The 20,135-nt window shown below is 44.3% G+C and overlaps 1 protein-coding gene across 3 annotated transcripts in view; it reads left to right on the top strand.

Annotated features, from left to right (window-relative positions):
- tenm2 (teneurin transmembrane protein 2) overlaps window positions 1-20,135 on the top strand; it is a 253,418-nt gene that overhangs the window by 170,846 nt on the left and 62,437 nt on the right. Inside the window, exon 1 of one of the 3 annotated variants that reach the window (XM_037077580.1) lies at window positions 13,772-13,956. The exons of the other annotated variants lie outside the window; for them this stretch is intronic. Within the exon in view, the coding sequence (XP_036933475.1) occupies window positions 13,929-13,956 (28 nt within the window). The 5' untranslated portion in view covers window positions 13,772-13,928. Of the gene's footprint in view, window positions 1-13,771; window positions 13,957-20,135 lie in introns of those variants that run through there. 3 annotated transcript variants of the gene reach the window in all.

Raw genomic sequence — 20,135 nt, 5'->3', positions numbered from 1 at the left:
TCAGCCATGCTACACTTACCATCAGACTATAATGTAAACGGTGACCAGAAAGCAGCAGCAAGCCCCATTATTCCATACCAGCACCAGACAGAACAGCACAGAGCTCAAGTGATTGCCTCCATTGTGCATGTAACCACCCAGAACTCTCAACAACGTGGCCCTCTTTATTTCTATGGATTCACTGCACAAAGGAGACCCATTCCCTCTGCCGCAATGCCCTACATTTCACATATAAGCCTTATGTGTGCAGTATCAGTGCAACCGAATCCCCTCGACTGTGCTCATTATCTTATTGATATTTTTATACCAGTCGGCGTATTGACACAAACGGAGATATCGGATAGACTCGGGAGTAGGTTACGAGGCACAGGTGGATGGCTCCCTGCACTGCGGATTAGCCGCGTTGCGCGTGTGTACCGTGGAACAACTAGTTTTAGAGCAGGTCACCGAGGGACCGCGGCGTTATGTAAAGATGAAAGGATAAACTGCTGAGGCAGGAGAGTGGGGAGAAATGGACGGAGCAGGAAGATAAGGAAGAGGGTGTGCATAAGTGTATCTTTACACAGGAATCTGTGCTTGAATGGGCTTGAGTGTGCCTCTGTGTGTGTTTGCGTGTGTGTGTGCAAATTTTACAAGCCAAATACGGTCGGTGCACCCTCCTCTGAGATAAAAGCGTCTGCCTCAATACTACTGAGGCCGCGGCCTAATGGCGCTACAAGACCGAAGCTGACACACTGGGTTTGGAGAGAGGGACGGGGAGAGAGGGGTGGGGGTGGCGTTACACAAACGGTGGGTGTATGACGTCAATATAGTCCATGGCATTTACACAGCAGGAGGTAGAAAATGGGCCCTCCTCTGTTCCGCATCAACCTCTCGTAGCCAGCGGGCCGAAACTTTCTCCTTTTTTTTTCTTTTTTTTTTTTTTTTTACCCATTGGTCGTCTTCTTTATCCATTGAAATTACCTTGACCTTTGCATATGTCAATTGAAATTGTTCTCTCCTTCCCCTCATCTTTCATTCTGCTCTGCACCGTGCCCATTGAAAATTTTGTTTTTTTATTCCATCTGAGGCTTCATGAAAGACCGGATGAAAATATTTTCTTTGGCATCGCCTGCCCCCGTCATCCTTCATCCGGAGCAAATGGGTGCAAACACATAAAAGTTGCAAACCAAGGTTCTGGATTCAGCACAGGGCAATTTTGACCCCGGAGTTCAGGCTTTCAGCTATATAATACCTCCGTAAAAGGAGATTGACTCCGGTTATTTACTTTTGCCAAGGACGTGCAGTTTATTACAAGGGATGGAATAAGCCATCTGCGAACCATTTCTTCAAAAACACACACACGTGCACCCACGCACACATCAGCGCACGGATAGTTTAGTGTCAGACAGCAGAGGTGCTATCAGTTGTAGTTAAGAAGGAGGGGTCTTAGTTACCTCTAGGTTAATGATCCTCATTAATATGCGCTAATATACCCCAGGTCATGCAGTAATTAAAAATCTCATTCGACGCTCTCAGCTTAAACTGACTGACTTGGCTTCGTCCTACAAAGATTAGCATTTATTATTTGTCTCCGAGGTCTGTACTTCATAGCGAGGGGGTGAGACTAATAGCCTGATGTTGAACATTTGACTGGGCTGTGTGTCTCCTCCGGTGCCTACTAAAGTTTTTTTTTTTTGCCTCTGCTTGGCTGGGCACGACTGTTTATGAGCTGAATGGGTTTGCAGGTTGTGCCTTGGAGAGTTGCATCACGTTTGCAAGAGAGTGTTTGTGCCGACCGGGCACACAAACAAGCGCTTGGAAATACACACACCTAGACGCGCAACTGCATGTGAAGTCCATCAGCATGGGGACTTCCATATTCCTCTGAGTCAGCTGATGTCAGCTGATGCAAGCTGTGCTAATTGTAAAGCTGTGACGATTGCATTTTATTTGCAGCAAGGATGGATGGATGGATGCTTTTTCATCAGCTAGATTTCCTTTTAATTAAGCGAGTCCTTTCAAAGTAAGACTACAATAGAAACTGCTGTATCTCACAGAATGTGGATCCCGAATGTGGCAAATTTCAGAAACATGACACTGCTGCACACACCTCTCACGGAGTTTGGACGGCCTCCTCCATTTGTGAAATGTGCCCAGATGTCTGCTTTCCAAATACTGGGTGATGTTTTTTATGTGTGTGTTTCAGCCTCCCTCCGCAGTAACTTCTTAGCGTAATGTTCACCCAGAATTCAGTGCAAGACAGTGAGGTTCTGCCATATCTTCACAGCATCCATTGTTCAGCCGAGGCCTATGAATCAGCAGTCAACACAGGCTGCAAACTCTGGATTATGCTTTTCCACGTCCACAAATTAAAATCGAGATATTTCCACACCTCTGACAGACAGACAGATAGACAGATAGATAGATAGATAGATAGATAGATAGATAGATAGATAGATAGATAGATGCTTTGTGACTCAACCTCTCCGCATGGCACACATACTCACACACATCCACTCAGCCGTCCGTGACGAATGCAGCAGCCACTTCAAAGAACCCAGACGTTCCTGCTAATCTCCAATCACTTCTCAGCACTCTCCTCTTTGCACAATCACAAACACACCTTCACAGGGAGGCGGGAGGGAGGGAGAGAAGGAGGTGGGCTGAGAGAGAGGGGAGAGAAAAAGAGTTGGACAGATTTACCTTACATCCGTGAAAGCGCGGCGCAACTTTGCGCTGCACCCCTCGTTCTGTTCGAGCATCGCAATCTGCAAGTAATTAGCAGCTGATTTACCGAGGCGGCAGCTAATAATGCAATCAGTGATTAGGACCGCCTCCTATGCTTCTTCCTGCGAGCGATGAGGAGCTCGAAAAGGTGCAGGTTCAGCAGCAGGATTTGTGCGAGATCCGAAAAAGTACAAGTTTTCAATATCCAAAATGTCAATTCCATTAGCCATGCCCGACAATTAAACTCCAACTGGGAAAATAAATTGGGTGTCAGTTTGGATCAAATTGTGATGACCTATTTACTGAAAGGTTTGTTAAAGTGCTTGAACCACTTTTGAGGAGTTGCATTTAAAGTTTGCTCGAAAGAAATATTGTTACAAGCCACCACGATGTGTGTGCCCCGACAAAAGAGAACAATCATCAGACTTCTTCAACATTCATCTTCAGTGTGTTTTCATTCTTTCTTTTTCTTCTTGACGTAACTTTTCTTTTTTTTTTGTCTGTAAACAAACTCCCTGCAGTCCGCCTTCACACTTGATTGCGGTGCCCTCACACTTTGTCTGCTGTCACCGAACTCCTCTATAACACAGGCTGATTAGCTGTTCTTTCCCCGCCACGGCCAGTTCTGTTTATGGCGAGATTTACCCACGCGACAGTGGCCCGCGCATATTGAAAGAACCTTTGTGAAACCCAGGAGAATCAAACGCAGTCATTGTGTCTCCTCCTATTATTTGTAATATTCGTGTGAGCCTCCTTCAAATGCATGAAAGCACGAGGCACGCAAGTTGTACCTCTGATGACAGGCAAACTGCGCCTTCAAGCTGCTGTGTCTCTTTGATGAATAACGCGCATCTCTACGGCACAGAATGAGTCAGAGCCGAGGCGCGAAAGGCTCAGTGAAATTTGGCCGAGAGTGAGGAGAATCCAGCCTGTTCACCTTGAGAGAGAGAGCGCTGCTCAACAGTAAGCCAGTTAGAGGGAATATAATGTGGCTTAGTGTCTTTTTTTTTTTTTCCCAGCTCTCCATCCTTTTTTGTGCCGTTACTATAAATAGGAGCTGCAGAAACATCAAAGAGGGAAGAGGTTTCTCTCAGCAACAGGCCACAGTACAGTCATTATCCACTGGCTCCGAATACATCGCCCCTCTTTGGACTGATCCCTCCGTAGTGGACTCGCCGTACTTGCGTGCGCGTGCACGCATGTACGTTTGCTAATCGTCAGAGGAGACACTGCTGAGTCAGCCTCACAAGCTCACTCACATACACACACACACACACACTTCACATAATGTAGCATCACACAAGAAAAAGACTTCATTGAAATTGAGTTTATTCATGAGATTACAATACAACACTCTATCTCCGACTGCACAAGGTCGCAAACTGACAGATCCGTGCACCAAACAAATCGTGATCGTTTACGATCTGCTCTTTCTCCCACGGCTCTTCCTCCCTCACTTATTTTCTCTCCTCCAAATCCTTTTTTTCTTTTGTTTTAGTTTTTATTTTTCGCTTTGTTTTTCAGCTGTTTGCGCCTCTTTTTGGGCTTTTCAGACGAACTAGATTGTCATAGCAACAGCAGCAATTGCCAGTCGGTTCAGCGGGGCCCCGCTACGTTGAATAGGTATTTGTGCAGGCACCTGTGCATGTGTGTGCATCTTCAGTATGTTGTTAAATGTGTATTTCTGTGTGCCCATTTGTTTTTCTGTGGCTATTTTTTGTGGGGAATTCCATATGCATTGGGTTTCGTGACGGCTGTCGTCCTTTCATATGTTGGGCGATTGTCGGTAATGCCCTTTTGCTTTTGCCTCGTCTCCCAAAATTTTCATGAAATGAGCCTCATCTTAAAAGGCACTTTGTTCTCTGCGCAAGTGAAAATGAAGGCATTTCCCATCCACCGTGAAGTGATTGTGTGCAGGAGACGTGACTGTGACCAGGCGGGAGCTATCAGAGTGGAAATTTAGGGTGTCGTGAATAGGTGTAAAGATTTAATTTAAGCTTCAGTGACTTTAAATTTAAGTGCTAATTAATCAAGACATTGTTAACAGCAAATTAAGTTTTTTATTTTTGGCAAAGCTTCTTTTTTTTTTCCATATCATTACCTTGGCCTTTATTAGAACAGTTGTTCTTCCTTGTCTTAATCTTTAATGAATATTAATTACAGCAATAGTCAAAACTTGAATTTAACAGTTACTTGCTTTTTAACTTGACAAGCAGGTGAAAAAGTTTAATCTGTTTGTTTGCGAAAGTACCAACTCCTCTCTTCGTAACCCTCTCATAATTCACGTCTACATCATGTTATTTGCGGTTCACAATTTGTTCTCATGTCGCTAAACTTTTGGCAAATGATTTCAGCAGTGTGGCAGATTGGAGGGAAAAGCTCCTCGCAGCACTTGGCCCTGCTGATTTTCTGCAACGCAGCGTCGAGAAGCTTCCACCGGTCGAGATAACAACCGCACAGATATTGCTCCTCCAGATACAGTATAAATCTAAAGAAGGTCTTTCCAAAAGCTGCAAGCAGGTTTTCTGCCATTTTTTGTCAGCGCCAAGACCAAGTGCTATCTCCAGTCATCGAAGAGCTTGTCTGTATTTTGCACTTAAACCTTCTCTAGAGTTCTATCATAAAATAAAATCTGCCTCCTACAATGTGAAACACTTAGGAAAATGCTTTTCCCCTGGCCCCTTAAATGTATTAAAATAATGTTAGGCATTGTACAGTTCCTGTCACTGTATTTTATCATTTGAATAACAAATTTTTAAATAATTGGGTGGCTTTTTTTTTTTTTTCTTTTTTTCTTTCTCAAGCTCCGGCATCTATTCTGTGGCAGGGAGGATGACTTTATTTTGCATGGTCCTCCATTATTATATTTCGTACCACTTATATGTTATTATTATGTGGTGCTGATTTATATTTCCTCCTGCCGTCAAATTGATTTGCAAATAGATTTCTATTCAACGCAGCAGCAGCTGCAAAAAAAAAAAAGGTTCTTGTGTTGTCACGGATTTTTGCACATTAACCGCATACACACAAATAAACAGATAATTCCCCCCTTTTGCAGGACATTCGCTCAGAGGTGATGGAGGGCTGAGAGGATGGGTGTCTCTCTCTCTCTCTCTCTGCACCTGGGGTTGAGCGTAGTGTGTGTGTGTGTGTGTGTGTGTGTGTGTGTGTGCGAGCATCGGCGTGTGGGTGCCCGTGCGTGTGTTTGCATTTATGTGGGTGGAGGAGGCTATTTATTTTGATTGTTTTCAATGAGGGTCCGATGTGTAGAATCCATAACAATACCATCAATCCACAGCAGCGGCAGCAACATGGATGTAATTTATATGGTAATGCAAGCACCATGGTTGCCCCAAGTTACGCAGTGGACATCTCTGACAATGGACAGCGTGGGTCTGCTGCGGCATCCTAATGCCATGTATAGCCACGGACACACACACACACACACACACACACACACACACACACACACACACACTCTTACACTTCCCAGCTACAGGGAGGCATGTTTCAATTAGCAGATGCAGATAGGTGCTGTGCTGTGTTTGTGCGTCTGGGTCAAAAGGTTGAGTGTTTTGCTCCGTGTCAGCGTGCATCTGTCCTCCTCTCACAATAAAAAACGGCCACTTGAGCGGGGAGAGGAGTGAGGGACGACCTCCTGAACCCCACATTGGAATCACTCAGGAGTGGACGGTGCATTAGAATTGCTGTCGCAGCATACACGCTCCAGCCGCCGTGTATATGTACCAGTCGCGTTTGTGCAACGCGCCACAATCCTCATGAATCTTTCTAGATGTCACGAGGATGAGACCAGTGCTGGCCGTTCAATTCAGCGTCTCCCTTCGAAGCCCTGTTGAAATTAGTATGTACGCGCTCCATTGTTCCGGCGCTCTCTACGCCACACGAAGGTCAGAGGACACTTTAAAGAGGCGACTCATCATCACACCTGCTGCCTCCGAGTGGCCTCAGTCATCGGCGTCCGTCCTCGGCAGAGGTGGGGTTTGATTCTCGGTTGAAAAGATGGAACACAGCGAAGGTTGTCTGCCTTTATCTCCTCATCGCTCTCCCCTTCTCGCTCTGCTCGTGTATTTCATTTCTCTTTTTCGTTTCAAAGAACTCTATTTCAGAGAGGGGTTTGTTTTTTTTATTTTTTGTGCATGCTGTTAAGCTGGGTGTAATTTTCTAAGTTTAATGAGTCGATCATCCGAGGCTTGTTATATTAAGATCTGATTTGAAGAATAGTGCGGTGGAACGTAGTGGTGAAAATCAAATACCTGGAGCGCAGTTGAGCTGCATTTCGAGAGGAATGACAACGTCTGTTACTGTGAACCTCTGATTCGCACATTACTTCCGCACAGAATGATTTTGAAGTTCCTCAACTGATTTGGAAAGATAACAGTTGTGACTTTTTGTTTGAACATGTACACAGGAAATTATTGATTGATTAAACTTTCATTTAAGCCAAGAAGGGACTCTGTGAGTCAGCTCTTGTTGTCAAGCTGAATAAAATTCACATACAACATATGAATGTGATACAAAATGCATATATACTACAAATAAAATGTAAGAAATCACATGCAGTGCTCCAGCCGTTTTGCACATTTCTACAAGTTGTTACATTTTTTGCAAAACAAAATATTTAAAAGCCAACTTCTCTATCTTAAAATCTGTTGATTTTAAAGGCCCAAACAGTCTTAGGAGCTCCAGCAGTGTCAATTTGATCCATTGTGTTAAAAAACACGTCATACTAGGGTAGTTTAATGAATGACTGGTTGGAAAAGTAAGTAAAAGGGATGTGAAGATGGTTGAGAGAACTACTATTGCATAAATAGTTGTAGTATCCTGTATAGGTGCAATAAGTAAGATTAAAGTAAAAGGAACGGGTCATTATCAGACTCCAGCAGAACTTGACAATGAGCTGATGCACAAGTAATTGAGCTAACTGGCTAACCACAGGTACAGTTAGCAGTAGTTACCTGTCATTCCTCCCCCCATTTGTTTGGAGTACAAACTGGACAAGTGGCTGATTCCTCACTTTCAAAAATAGCTCAAATTAATGGATGAATAGTAATAATTGTATGAAAAAAAGTAAATACACACATTTTTATATATTTGACAGTATTCAAAAAAAACATGTTGAAAGAGGATTAAGGGCTATTTTAGTTCATCAGAACATCAGACAGAACAGGTTGGCAAGCACTGAGTCTTCTTGCACCAGAAAACACTTTTTGGGTGTACTAGAAAAAAAAAGGAAGGTAAAAAAAAAATCATGTCCAACAGATCTGTCGCTTTTAAAAAAAATCCAGGTATTTTTCAGCCAAAATCTTCAAGCGCCCAAAATGATGAGCTCTGAGTTATGATCCTGGAAAGAATCTCAAAACCGAAATTGAGAAAATGCTGCGATGTAGGGCAGAACAATGTGACGCCGCGAGTGTGGATAGCACCTTTTTTTTTTCCCCAGCCGGAAGGCGTCCGCGGCTTCGGCTGCGGGGCTGTTTGTGCTCGTGTGCGTAAGGATCAGCCTGTTTTGGGAAGAGGGCTCCCGTAGTTTTTTGGAGTGATAGAGTGATGCAGGCGTGATGAAAGAGAGAGAGGAGAGGAGAGCTCGAGGCCAGAGAAGAGCCCAGACACTCTGTTACACATCAAAGACCGAGCCGGTGATACAATCATCTCTTTAGGCTGTGAAAGCCCAACTTTATTAATTAAAAACACGTCTGTCGAATCACGCTCTCATCTCCCTCCGTACTCCCTTTACTCGTTTTATCACTCATTTTCTGATTACCAAAGGAAAGAAGCGAGGGGGGAGGCGGCAGCAGAGCACATTCAAGGTATCAAACGGATGAACTCAGAAGCGTCGCTGGATGGGCTGCGACATCCATTTGTTGCTATGGACAACAACAGGTGTGCAACTTGCCACAGGAAAATGTGATTTTTTTTTAAGAAAGGAGTGAATGAGAGGGAAGCGGGAGGCAAGGGTTTAAGAAAAAGGGAGGGAGGGAGGGAGGGGGGAACAGGAAGAGGGATGAGATGGAGGAGACAGACTGCACTGTATAGATAAATAGAGAAAAGGGCCCATTGTGTCAGCAGCTGTCATCACTAAATAGCCCTCAGATCACTGTCAGACACTATCACACACACACATATGCGTGCATACTTGCACACACACGCACACTGACTGACAGCTCCCCCTCAGTCCAACATCTGTGCTGACAGCAGCCATGGTAATGAGTCTCTGCATGTGCCAGCATGGGTGTGTCAGTTTCTTTTCCTCCCTCTTCCCCGCGCACCGCTCATTCAATCACTCCGCGTCTCCCCTTATCTTGTTGTTTCCCCCCGTCTCTTCTTTCGTTATTTCCCGTCATCTCGACAGAAGAGCGCGCTGATTGACTTAGCGGCCCGGGCGGCGGCAAAAACGAGAACACCACGGAGTGTAAAAGTTGCGCGGTGGATCGATGAGTTCCCTGTTTGTTTTTTTTGTTGTTGTTGTTTTTTTTTTTTCCCCAGAGTTGCCATCCAGGTGCGTTTTTACGTAGAGGTGTGGAGGAAGAGAGGGATGAAGGAAGGGAGAGATGAAGAGATGATGAATGGCTCTCGTTAGAGGGGTAATTTGTCTCTCCTTGTCTGACTGGGCTCCAGCTGTCGCTCCATCCCTCGCTCCACTCCACTCTCCTCGGCCTACCACTCCTCACCTCAACCAGATGGGTGGACGGATGGACGGAGCGATGGAGGAAGGAGAGAGGGATGGAGGGAGAGGGAGGGGAGGGGACGGAAATAGAGACAAGGACGAGGAGAAGACGGGGGGGGAAAAAGTCACTGAATAACAGTCAACAAGGAGAATAATGTGGGATGTATAATGCCAGTGCCCAGTAAATGGAGAAAGAACAGATAGAGAGCTCGAATGGAGACGACTGAACAGGCAAAGCTTCATAGACTCATATGACTCACACAAGCGAGTCAAAGCCTGGTGCTCACATAACAAACTAATGATGATGGCGTCCTTCTTACATTGTAATGAAACCATCAAGGGACCGGACTAATGCCTTTAATACGATGCCACAGTCTTAAGTTGCCGAGTTTTGTTTTGTTTTGTTTTTTTTCCTTTCCCCCATGATACACTTTTTTCTCACACTAATCAACACTTGTTAGAGAGCCGCGGCTTCAGAGAGCGAGAGACGGCCACGGAGAGAGGAGGATTCAGAGATGTATACAGATGGCCGGGGAGGCGGCTGAAGGATGGCAACGAAAAACGAAAATCGTCAAGAGAGCCGCGTGAGCTCATCGCTAAGTCTTTGTTCTAATAACACAAAGCAATTTCCACTGACCTTTCTACAAATGTAGCGGGCAGAAATGAGTGAGTTAAGGATGCCCCACAGCATAATTGCTAAGGAGATTAAAGTTCCCTTAATTGCTTTTGGCCAACTAGTGCAGAATTTTTTTTCCCTTTTTTTTGTAATTAAAGTGATTTAAAATATTAATATAACCACACTCCTCGCATAACCCTCACGTTGGCTCGCGCCCGCTCGTAATTGTGTTCATCGCGCAATAAAAAACACGCAATGAAACATTCTTGGAGGTGTGTGGCCGGCCACACACACACACACACAAGCGCGCGCCGATGCACATTTTTCATTACCTGTTGTCACTGATAGCCTCATTATAGGCCTGGTGAAATATGCAAAATAGCCAGATCCATCCTCGCCATCAATTGGAGAGAGTGATCGATTCATTTCGATCAATGGCCTTTTCTTTTTTTCCTCTGCCCATATTCCCTCTTTACCTCTTCCCTCTTTGTTTTTTTTTTTTTCCCGTCTGCCATTTTTCACCGCTCCATCCTCCTCTTATTGCCTCCTCCCGTCCTAATTACCCTCCTCTATTGCCTTCCTCCACGTTTTTTATTGGCAATAAGTTTTGTCAGCTCATAGCTTCCCCAACTGTCCCGTATCCTCCGCCCTCTGCTCTCTCCATTCATTTCTCTCTCCATTTCCCTGGTTACCCCCTTGACCTCGTTGCCTCCACACCCCCCCCACGCTCCTCTCCATCCGTCTCTCGCTGTCCCTCCTCTCCCTTTACCCTCCTGTCAGCCACAGTGTTTGCTTTGCCATTGTTTATCCATTTTTCTCTGTTTGCGCTGATGAGATTGACCGGACACACACACACACACACACACACACAGACACACAGACACACAGGCACACACACACACATACCTAAACAGAAGACAAGGCTGGCATCTCTCTGGGGTGTAGTTAACGTGGGGCTGTGGATCGATCCCAGCTCTGGTTTCCATGACGCAAAGCCCCGAGCTGGAGCCGTATGGACGACAGGACAGAGGTATCACTCTCCCGCCGTTTCTATTAAATGTATCTCTATAAAGCCGGGCGCCACTTAAACTCACATGTGTATTTTACCATGATTAATGCGATTCATTTTGAGGCAGTATAGATGGGCAAGGTACCGAACAACTATGGCCAACCACTTTATTTCTTAAACGATGTCTACATTATTCTTCCCCCTCTCCCCCCCGCCTCCCTCCCTCGTCCGAGCGCTGTTTCCCTGATGCAAGCAATATTGCACCATCGCCTTAAAAAAAAGCCCCCCCCATCTATCATGGCCTTTACACAATTTGATTTCTATCAATACTCCGTGATGGGAAGGTGAATGCTGTCAAATTACAATCACGCCACATCTGTATTCTGAAGAGCTGTCAGTAAGAAAAGGACGGGGGGGGAAGGGAGAAAAAAAAGCAAAAGCAAGATGAATGTTCAGCCATCTCTATGTCTTTTTCTTCAAGGCCTCACGACTTTTTTATCTCTTTCTTCTCCTCTTTCCCCGTTGGTCGCTGTTCGGTATGAAAGGGAAAAAAAGAGAGGCACGATGAAAGGAAAGTTGACTCGATGAAAGGCCGCGCTTTGTAGCCCGGAGAAAATTTTCAGCGGCGAGAGAAAGAACGCGCAAAGGTTGTAAAAAGCAGGGGACGAGCTTGCCTATTTGTTCCTCCGCGGCCCTTACATTTCAACTTCGGTAGGTGAAGGACAAGGCGTCGCCGAGAAAAACAAAACAAAACAAAATAAAAAAAGAGGTTATTTGTAAAGCCGCCACCCGGGGCTATCATTTCAAATGTGGAGTCGGGAGAAAATAAGTGATTATCAGTGTGTCAGAGTGCCTTTTTGGTTGACTATCTAATTAGTAGTTCTGAGTCCTTCGGTGGATTGGCTGGACTGGGTGGCCTCATTCTTACCGTATTGTTGATTGATTGAGCTGCAAATACGGCAGACATAATTATTCTATATTTTGAGCCGTCTCTAAATAGAATTTATTAGATTTGTCTTTGTCCTTGATTCCAAACCTTTGGAGAGTAGAGTGAAATCTCTCCATCCTTCTCTTCTCTCCCTCTCTGGTGTATGGGACAGCCTGATTGTGTCCACGCGTCCCATGGCTCTCACTATTTAAAGACTTGGCTGTTAACTTTCTTTTGTCTTACCCATGTAGAGGACAATCGCACAATGGATGTAGGTCCTCGGGAACAGTCTTATCTCGCCAATTGATTTAAAAGCCAGACAAAAAAAAAAAAAAGCCAAACGGCACGCTCTCGCTCTCTCGAATGAAAAGTTGAATTCATAAGGGATGAAATGCACCCGCGCTTAATTCAATGCGCTCGGGGGTTTAGCTTATGGTGGCTAATGTTAGCGAAACTGTAAGATAAATACGTCCATTTCACCTAATGACTCATATCAACTTGTGCGCATGTTACGGTGTGTTTCAGAATTCCCTTTTTATCTCTCTAATTGTCTTTTTTCATTAAAAGCATAGGCTCGACTTTAATTTATACAGTAGCGGGACAAATGCCAGTAATGTGTTCCTGGCGGTTTTATGGAGGAATGAAAAATATGCATGGAGCTAAATCGGTTATGTTAAATACATTTGCATGTGAAATTAGTTAGAAGAAAGCCATTACTTCCTGACTTGCTCTGCTGAAATGTCAGCAGTGCATGCAATGAATTCAGATCTCTTTGTCACTTAAATATGGATTCGTGGAGATCGAACGTCTCCGGTTTCTGCGAAGCCGCCGTGTTTGTGTCCGAGCTGCTTTGCATTGCTATGACTGGGGGCGTGTTCCAAGAAGCAAGTTCACTTACAAGTGAACTAGACAACTTTTTACACCAGTCCATTATCCAGACCTTTGAGGGTTGGTTCACCCAATTTAAGGGAGCACTATGTAGTTTTGGGGAACAATCAGAAGAGAGAGAGCTTTATTAACTGATGTCTAAATCAACTAAATATACAAACTCTCTTTGTTTTCATGATTGATTAAACTGAATCAACAAACTGACCTTAAAGTCCAACACAGTTTCAGACTGTTTTTACTTGTTAATTGTTTATATGTGGCGGACCCTGCCACCTTTTTTAGCTTCTAACCGTGTTCTGGGGACCTTAATTTCCTCTGAGAACAGCTTGTTTATTCAGTAATGGAAAAAAAATGGGGGTTTTTGTATAGTTTGTATTTACCTCATAATAAAATTCAGAGCTTGAATTCCTCCTCTAGCAACTACACAGTGCCCCGTCAAGAAAAAGAAATAATATTTTCCCGTCAACATCCTGCCGTGCAGATTTGCTGTTTCAGGCTGAGATTTTTTTTCTGCCAAATCTATTCTTTAGTCCCCAAAACTCCAATTAAAAAAAAATAAAATAACAAAGAGTGTTTCTTTTTTTTTTTTAACTGTCCTAGTTACTCATGATGCTCCACTTAACAAGCTGTCGACACTTTTCACGGAAACTAATTTATCTAATAGAAAATAGTTTCAATAAAACTGATAAAGTTTTTGTTTTTGTTTTTTTTTTGTTTTTTTTCTTCCACTGAGGCAGAAATCTCTAGAAAGAGATAGTTAAAGTTAAATCAACCCTGGGTGATCCGAACATCTCAGTGAACCTGCTTCAGGACAGGCCCCCGTATCACTGTCAGTCATTGCCATCTGTTTTGTCTAACGCCTCCCCCCTCCCTCCTTCTCCCCCCTCCCCTCTCTCTCTCCCTCCATCCTCCAGGTCGCCCACTCCCTCCGACCTCTTCCTCCTCACTGCTCCCTCCCTCCCTCCCCTCCTCCTCGTCCGCCCCCCACCACCCCTCCCCCGGCCCGTCTCCTCCGATCAGGGAATGCCAGGTGCCCCTGCTGGAGAAAAACTCCACCCACTCTCACCTGGAGCCCCACCCGGACGACTCGTACATGCTCCGTGCCCAGCCCTCCTCCACGGGTAAGAGAGCTCTGCCACTAGCTCTGTCCACCCTTTTTTTTTTTTTTTACCCTTTCATCCATCTCATTTATGCATCCGTGTGTCATCCATCATCATGTATCCATTTCCTGATCTGATTTGCTTAGTGAAATGCCAGCGATGCTTTGCTTTAATTTAATATCACGTCTTGTTTTAGCCAATTTGTTTTCTGCTTCTTTTGCTGTCCGCCGAAGTCTGCGTTTGTTTGCAGAGCGGGGGAATCAAACCAGAGGGACTTAAGCGTTATTGCTTACAGTGTGAGGGATCGTAAGATACACAGCGAGAGATTTAAGATAGATGTGGAATGGATCATGGTCAACAGTGGTAGATGAAGTATTCAGAGCCTGTAATTAAAGCAACGTTACGTAACACTGTCTTAAAAAGACAGCTTCGGATTCATGATGATGGTTTGGTGTCTTGTAATAGGCTGAATGTTGTCTTTGTCTCAGCCACTCTGCCCTGCACGGGGAGGATCACAGCATTACATACATGTTTACTTCAACATACCAGCTTTAAACACAAAACATTGTTACAATGTAATGAGTTTTGTTTAGTGTGTTTTTGTGTAGTTAGCCCCCGCATTACGTCTGACGAACTGTGGCTGTCCTCGGTTCGTGTCGACGACCGTGGTGTTGCACTGAAACTTTGGGCGGTGCAAAATCAAACAACAAAATGCCAATTCCTACATAATGTTGCCTTAAGTACCAATGCAACACAATATAAATACTAAAAGAAAAAAGGAAAGTTCTGTTGTGAAAATGCTTTCAAAGTATAGTAAGTACGTAATGCAGAAAAATGTCTATTGTGACTCTTGTGCTTTTATATATTACATCATTAGATTGTTATTTCTCATGCATTAATGTCTCATCAGTATTCTACTGTTGTAGCTGATTTAATTATATATTTACTATATATTTTCCAAAAGTGGTCTCCTGATTTTTTTCTTGAGGAACTGATTCGATTGATTGTTCCTTAAAAAATCATTGTTAAAATATGAATCAAAATAATGATGCAAATCGTCATATTAGAGAAGAACCATGACAATTAATTGTTTGTCAGCTGTTTTTAGTTTTCTTTTCTTTTTTTAACTTTTACATGTTATTTGGTACAGCAGTTTAATCTGAGCAAGGCCTCATATTTTATGAACCCCTTTTTTGTCTTTTATGTAAACTTAAACTTGTTGAGTCACTAAAGCTTTCATATAACTTTAATGGAGTAAATCGTCAAATGAAACACCACTGGAAATGTAGTGTAGAGTAGCTTGAAGAGAAAAAAGACTCAAGTAGCTCAGATTTGTACTTTGATAATGTACACATGTCACAGTTCCCAAGTGGTGGTAAATTATGCATATAATACGTTGTTTTATGAAAGGGGACACAAATTTTTTGATTGTGGTCAATCACAAATGGATCTAAAATCTACTATATATTTTCAGCAGTCAGTAATGATGTCAAAGTCAAAACTTTTATTGTAATACACACTTTTAAAGAAACAAATGTACCTGTATGAGATTGAAAGTAAAAAAAAAAAAAAAAAAGAAAAGAAAAATCTGAAGTACCAAAATATTATAAAATGATTTAAGATATACAGAACATTTGCAATAGGCAGCATGAAATGTGCAATATCAATACCAATGCACAGGAAAATACCAATATAAATAGCAGTGCAATAACCAGCAGTGCAAATATACATGTGCAAAATCTACACATATGAAGCGGATAGTCGTGATGTGTGCAGCATGAAGTGTGTACGTGTGTGGGACTGGGGGAAACCCAGTATATGTTGATGAGCTGCATAAATTCATGAACTTCCATGCAGAAGATTTCATCCCTTCATGACAGAAGCCCAGTCAAGAAGTAACATGAAAGAAGAACCTCTGTTCTTTAAACTTTTTCAGTGGCTCACAGAACAAAAAAGCAAATTGTTTCAAGCCGACAATCGGTAATCTCTTAACGGATTATATTTTTTTTTTTAAATGTAACCCTCCCACCTTTGTCATCTATCGCCAGAAAACAATGATGCAAGTGAAAGCAACCCCTACACTATGCAGAGCGCAGATCGGTTGCCTGTGAGTAGGTGTGTTTGTACTTATTTTCCATATGACATTAATAATCCACCGGAAAGCGAAAGGTAAGGGGATGATGAATTTTAAGTGCCGGCAGGAGGATCAGTGTAGCCGAGACACACTAGTTAGTTTCCCGGGCTCTTAGCTTTCTCTTTCATCATTGGACACCCTCTTGTTGGCTGTTACAGGCCCCCTGTGCTTATATCAGCACCTCAGCAACTATTTCTCTCACCCACGTGCACACACACACACGCACAGATTTGCAGCGATGAGTTCACTCATCAGCATACACATTTATTCTCAACAATTAGCGACTCCAAGCCAATGCCTCTCTGTCCCATCTCTGCCTCTGTTTCCCGCTTTCCCCCCCCCTGTTTCTCCATTCCACTGTGCATCTGCACTTGTAATCAGCAGATATATTTAGCAGAGGCCTGATGGGAGGGAAGGGGGTGGGCAGAGAAGTCCTAATGTGATTTTTGGTGGAATACAATCTATTGTTAATGGCGTTAGGCTCTCCTTTGATCCAGTATAAATCTTCATTAGGGAAGGCCTGGGTCCCAGGTTCAAGAGCAACGTGATTAGGAGGCTTTTAAAATGACGTTACATCAGCCTTCTAATTGGTTTACTGTTTGCTGGGGCAACATCAATCATTAGCCCAGTAACCGCACAGCAAATAAATTCACTCTGCCACTGACACCCTAATGGCAGACACTGGCAAAGAGGGAGAGTGAGGCTCGCAGGCACACTCTCTCTTTCTCTCATTCTTGTTCACATACACCCACACTTTCTGTTCTGGGGCTTCTTTCAGTCTCCGCTGAGCATGAGCACACAGAGACGGCCAGCGAGAGAGACAAAGAGAGAAAGAAAGAAAAAAGAAAAAAAAAACATGACGAGAAAGAAGGAGAAAGAGGCGCAAAGAGGCAAATGGGAGCAGAGATGGAGAAAGCCAAACTTTGACTTTGTGAAGTTGTTTAATGAGACATCTTGCATGGAAAAAAAATCAAAAGGGAGAAAGAGAGAGAGAGAGAGAAGGGAAAAAGAAACAACACGTCCAAAGCGCACCAGTAAAAATAGACGGAGAAGGCGACTGAGAGGGAGATGGAGACCAAGAGACGTGGAGAGTCGGAGACAAAGAGAAAAATGAGCGTGCAAATGAATGGGGGGGGGGGGGGGTAAGCTGATGGGAGCTCAGAGGGCAAAAGAGAGATATTTGGATGGAGGGAGAACAACATCGAGATGAAATTGCAAATTGCCACGTTTTCCAGCCAGGACCGCTGATCTAATGGGTGCAGAGAGAGTCCTTGGCTTTGGGCGTCCATTAAAATCGACCTAAATGAGTTTAGAGTGGCAGTCTGGCACTGCATAAACACACCCTGGCATGTAGGAAGGCGCAGGAACGGCTGCGAGGAAAAAAAAAAAAAAACACCTATAACCGGCAACTGTTTATGCATGTGCTGTGAGAGTGTGTGTGTGTGTGTGTGTGTGTGTGTGTGTGTGTGTGTGTGTGTGTTTTGTGTGGTCCTGTAGCGAGTGGACGCTGGGCAGGAAATGAGCCTTACCAAGCCAGGCAGAAACTGACCACAGCGAGATAATCCTCAGGAAGCTGCATGCTGCTCGCACGCGCGTGTGTTTGTGTTTGCGTGCGCGCGTGCTGCTGTAAAGTAGTCCACCATTACCTAAGCTAACAGGTGGACAGACATGACTTGTGTTCCTAGTGAAGCATGACAGGTGAATGGGAACGGAACGGTGTTGCCGAGGATTGGCTGGGAATTGGGTCTGCGAATGTTTATGTGGGAATACAGTCTGGCTCGGAGCACCTGTCTGGGAACGCTCCCCCGGAACGCCGAGAGAGCTGAGACGGCCAAACGGAGCGTAGCAGATCGCTCCTGGAAAGAGCTAGCGTTAGCGCTGTCTCTGGCCATTCATTATGCATGGGGAATGCTAAGCTATTTTTAGCCCCAGCCTTTTTTCTAAAGTGGCCAGCTATCTGCTGCCAGGGATGCCACCTCAAGTCACTGCCGAGGCAATGAATGTTTAATGGCTTTGTTGAAACAAATCTACAGAAACAAAGGCACAACAAAGACGCGTTACCCTTCCCCTGCTAATGTTATTCTTCCTAATGGTGCTTATGTAAGGGTGACATTTGCGTAACAGTGTGATGACTTGCCTGTATGTTTGGGTGTGTGTGTGTGCATTTATATGCATCTGTATGAGTGTGTGGGTGAAAAATGCACACGTGCTGTTCTGCTCATGGAGACTGTTTGTTTTTGGCTGAATTTGATGACTCTTCTCTAGCGGATTATTGCCTCCTAATTAGACAGAGATGACTAGCCAAGGCAGAGGCGGTGTGTGTGTGTATGCGTGTGTATGTGTGTGTTTTAGTCTGTGTATGCCTGCATGTGTAAGTTTAACATCCTTAACTTTATCTCTTTTATTTGCGCCTGTACGTGTTTACGCGCACGCCTGTGTATAATAAAAGCCTGCGTGCGGAAGGAAGCCCCTCTCGTCGGGCATGCGTGTGTTTGTGTGTGTGTGGATCTCAGTTTCACCTCGAGCTCTCCTTCCATTGTGCTCAGCCTCCGAGCTCTGAGAAGAATGACAAATGAGAAGCATGTGACATTCTGAGACAGAGGACATAGGGAAGCAGATGGGAATATACCACCTTAAAACACAGGGAGCATAGCAATTAGCTCGGAAAGGGGGAAGGTGTGTGAAAACAATGGAGGGCGGCACTGCGTTTTCTCTCTCAGTTTTCTTCTTCTTTTCTTTTTTTTTTTTCTTCAAGACGGACAGAAGCAGTGGAAATGCAAGGCGTGAAATCCAGAGACGGGGAGACAGAGGGAGTGAGAAGGGCACAGGGAGGGTAGAGAGCGAGGGGTGGGAGCTGAGCCCTGCAATGATCCCTTTTTTTAAAATGCTGAATGGGCATTTCCGTCCTGCACACACACACACACACACGCACACACATTGATGCACATCCTACCCTGCGACTTTTCTGTTAACCACAGAAAATGTCAATAAACAGTTTGCCCATCCAGGGCTGCAAAAACAAACCGGCTTGGTCGGCTCCTGCTGCCAGTTGGCCACACGCACACATAGACACACACACACACACAAACACACTGTGAGATTAATATGGTGTGGCGAGCCCCTGCCTCTTGCTGGTGTGTGTGTGTGTGTGCATGCAGTGTGCTTTACAGGGGAGGCGGGCTAGCAAGACGGGGCTAATGCTCCTCTGCTGAATGAGGCTCCTTTTGAATCAGCGAGCATAATGAACTTCCAGGGTTTAGCCCCGGCCAAGCCCACCGAATTACTGCCACAGTCCCCTCCTCTCCAGTCGCAGGGGGCCCTTGGACAGATTAAAGTGGGTCAGGCTTTTCGGCGGCAGTTCAGAAGGGCTTCATAAAAATGCGGCTGTGAAAACAAAACAGAAAGCTGTCGAGAAAATCTTCTCATGATCGCTGTTTACTCAGGCTGGCGAGCAAAGTAGGGAGGAAAGAAAAGGAGGAAAAGATAAAGTGGAATAAAATGTGATCTGCTTGGCTGCTCCCTAATTGCTCCATTTCGTCGCCGCATGTTTTGTCTTTTATCAGACTGGGTTCCCGGTAAAACGGTTGTTCCTATTAGCCTACCTTGGGGTTGTAGTTTAGCAACCGGACATTTCATCTGGCTAAGTCCCCTATCTTAATTTATTGGACCCATTTACCTCCAGCCCCACTCCGTTACCGCACACTGCCTCTGTTCCAATGGTTAGTCAGATTTGTGTTTCTCTGGCTAAAATAATGTGCTTTTTTTTTTTGCCTTTTTTTTTCACTTTTTCGGCAGCTCCCTGCAAGTCTTAAAAAAAAGAAAAGAAAAAAAAAAGGCCCCGTGCTTTGGCCTTGCTACTCAGGCGGACCCCATTTCTCAACGCGTTCATGTTTTCCCTGGCGAGCTCTGAGGATTCTTTTTATGGATTTCGAGTCTACATGAGAATGAATTTCTTTGACATCACTCTCCTGTGCTGGAGCAGGAAAAAAAAAGAGAAAGCAATTTGTCTGTGATCATAAATATTTTGCAGCATATCTAGAGGGACTTTTTTTGTTTTTTCCTTTTT

Source organism: Acanthopagrus latus, chromosome 18, assembly GCF_904848185.1.
Source record: "Acanthopagrus latus isolate v.2019 chromosome 18, fAcaLat1.1, whole genome shotgun sequence".
Classification (NCBI taxonomy): domain Eukaryota; kingdom Metazoa; phylum Chordata; class Actinopteri; order Spariformes; family Sparidae; genus Acanthopagrus; species Acanthopagrus latus.
The sequence above is the reverse complement of the archived record's forward strand: the minus strand, read 5'-3'. Positions and strand labels throughout refer to the sequence as shown.